The sequence below is a fragment of the Osmerus mordax genome, chromosome 7, assembly GCF_038355195.1.
Source record: "Osmerus mordax isolate fOsmMor3 chromosome 7, fOsmMor3.pri, whole genome shotgun sequence".
NCBI classification, from domain to species: Eukaryota; Metazoa; Chordata; class Actinopteri; order Osmeriformes; family Osmeridae; genus Osmerus; species Osmerus mordax.
This window is the reverse complement of record NC_090056.1, coordinates 17,409,687-17,412,144: the sequence shown is the minus strand read 5'-3', so window position 1 is coordinate 17,412,144 and position 2,458 is coordinate 17,409,687. Positions and strand designations below refer to the sequence as shown.

At 45.5% G+C, this 2,458-nt stretch overlaps 1 protein-coding gene across 1 annotated transcript in view; it reads left to right on the top strand.

Annotated features, from left to right (window-relative positions):
* The first annotated feature begins 764 nt into the window (after positions 1-764).
* The window catches only part of cacna2d3a (calcium channel, voltage-dependent, alpha 2/delta subunit 3a), an 87,030-nt gene continuing 85,336 nt past the window's right edge, over positions 765-2,458 (top strand). The window contains 2 exon segments of the mRNA XM_067239132.1: positions 765-889; positions 1,370-1,451. Coding sequence (XP_067095233.1) covers positions 765-889; positions 1,370-1,451 — 207 coding nt within the window.

Here is a 2,458-nt window from a genome sequence, read left to right as displayed (position 1 = left end):
CTCTCTCTCTCTCCCCCATCCTGGCTTTCGTCAGCACTTTTGCACTAATTCCTGCTTCAGTGCACCGGGCATACAGTGCGTGACTTGATCTGACATGAAAGCTGAAGAGGGGCTATTGTAGGTCTGTATAATTGTGAACACTCGGTGAGAGATAAAGCCGATGCGCTGGATGGGGTAGGTCAGAGTAGCCTATATGTCGTAATTCGGAAAACAAGTGTAACAGCATCCTCAGTTGCCTACTCATAGACATCAGCCTCGTCGCATCACTTAGAGGGTTGCTTTTTCTCGCGGCATCATTTTGTGATCCTTTCAAAGAATTCCTCTGTCGTCTCTTCTAAGATCTCTCGCTCTTCCTCTTCCTCTCTCCAGTCTCTGGCGGTGGGAGGGAAGCTCACGGGTGCAGTAGGTCACCTAGGCGGTTTAAAGGACTTTGCTTACTGCAGGAGTCGAGCTCGAGCCGGGCAGCAAAGCGGTCTGTGTCGCTTCATTCGGCAGCATCGTTTTCGCGGCACTTGGGACCCCTCACAGAACAGAGACGAGACGAACTGACACTGAACAGAGACGCGACGGGTTTGTTCTTCTCACCACAGGAGTCAGGACACCTTAACATATCAGCATGATCAATCAATACAATTGATTGGACGATTTGGGATTATTCAAAGATTTAAAAAAAATCCATTCTTGGATTTCCGAGGAGCGCATAGCACAGAGAAACACAGTGGCAACCCCAAACTCGCACTGAGCGCAGAGGGAGGTGTTTGAAGATGCAGGTGGATCCGAACTTGGTGTTTTCGCGTGCATGGTGTGTGTGCCTGCTCGTGGTTGGAATATTTCTGGATACAAGAGTCAACGGAGTGGTCGGCACGCACCAAGGCATCCCAGTCGCAGTGTGAGTTGCCTCTATCGCCCTCGTTTGCGTTTTCACCTTTCTTCACGTTGCTTTTTAGTTGAGGAGTTGAGGAGACTTCAGTTATCGTAATCTTAAAACTTGACCTCAAACAATATTTACCTGTGTAGCATATGGATACGAATTTCCACGTTACTAGGCTATATGATCTGCAGGGCACTGCTCATACGCGTTATAAAGTTAAAATAAGTCATCCGTTCACAATTTACCAGATTGTACCACTGAATAGCAATTTCACATCCCATGCCAACAAACCGAACACTGACTGAAAATATTACTAAAATTGGACGGTACATAGACTCGTAGAATGATTTATAGTCATTAGACTTTTTTGCAGTGACATAGGCTATTGGACATGTCTTGTTTCTAACAGACAAAATGTCTGAGTTCAGATGTTAGCGATTTCTGTGTTTGTGATTATCTCTCACCCCTGTTATTCATCTGTCTCGTGATGTTGTGCAGGGTGAAGTTATGGGCCTCGGCGTTCGGCGGGGAGATGAAATCCATCTCAGCCAAGTACTCCGGTTCTCAGCTGCTGCAGAAGGTAGGCTTCCCCCCCGCTGCCACGGCGTGTCAGACACCACGAGGCCAACATAAGGGACAGTTTATTAAGATCTCGGGAGAATTAACTGAAAAGTTTTGGGGATCATTTCTTTCAGTCTTGTCTTAGTTTCTTGGCTGATTCTAAGAGCTATACACCCAGTGGACAAGTGAAAGTCAATTAAAAGGTTGTTCATGGAGTAGTTAATCTAATCGATTTTTTTATATATATGCCTAGCAAAAGAACCAGGAATGCAGTGTTGGGTGCAAAACAAGTGAGTTGTGACTGGTATCTGAGTAGTGAGTTTTACAGGATAGGGCATACTATTTACGTTACAAAATAAACCGCAGTATAGATGCATGACATGGTGTTCTGGCAATACATTACCACACTCTTTAAGGATGTATGGCTCAGAAAGCCTTGTGAAACCCACTGAAAACGAGTCCATTATCTCCAATGAACAAGCTCAGTGCAAAGATGTCCATGGCGTAAAATAAAACATAAAACAATGATTACAAATCTCAACATGCCTACTGTATATTAGTAGATATTAGAAGATACTTTCACAAACGTACATGTTTAGAGGGGGTGGGTATAGTTCAGTGGTTGAGCATTTGCCTGGAGATGCATTTGCGTCGCTTTGGATAAAAGGGTCTGCTAAAGGAACACATTAGTAGGCACAGCCAGGAATCGAACTGGCAACCTTCAGATTACTAGCCCAATTTCTTAACCGCTCAGCCACCTGACTCCCTACACACACACAGCACACACTTAAAATATTAAATAGATTAAGCATAAATACACAGCACCTAAACTGCCCTCATGCTGAACATTGTGACGTGGGTGGCTGCATGCATGCTCCTCTGAGCCCTCCTAGCATCACACACAGAAGAGAGAGGCCTGGTCTGATCCTGGGGCTCTGATGGGTGTCCTGTTCTGTTGCACCCCATGGTGGAGCTGATAGGCTGTGTTCACACACACACACACACGCACACACACACACACACACA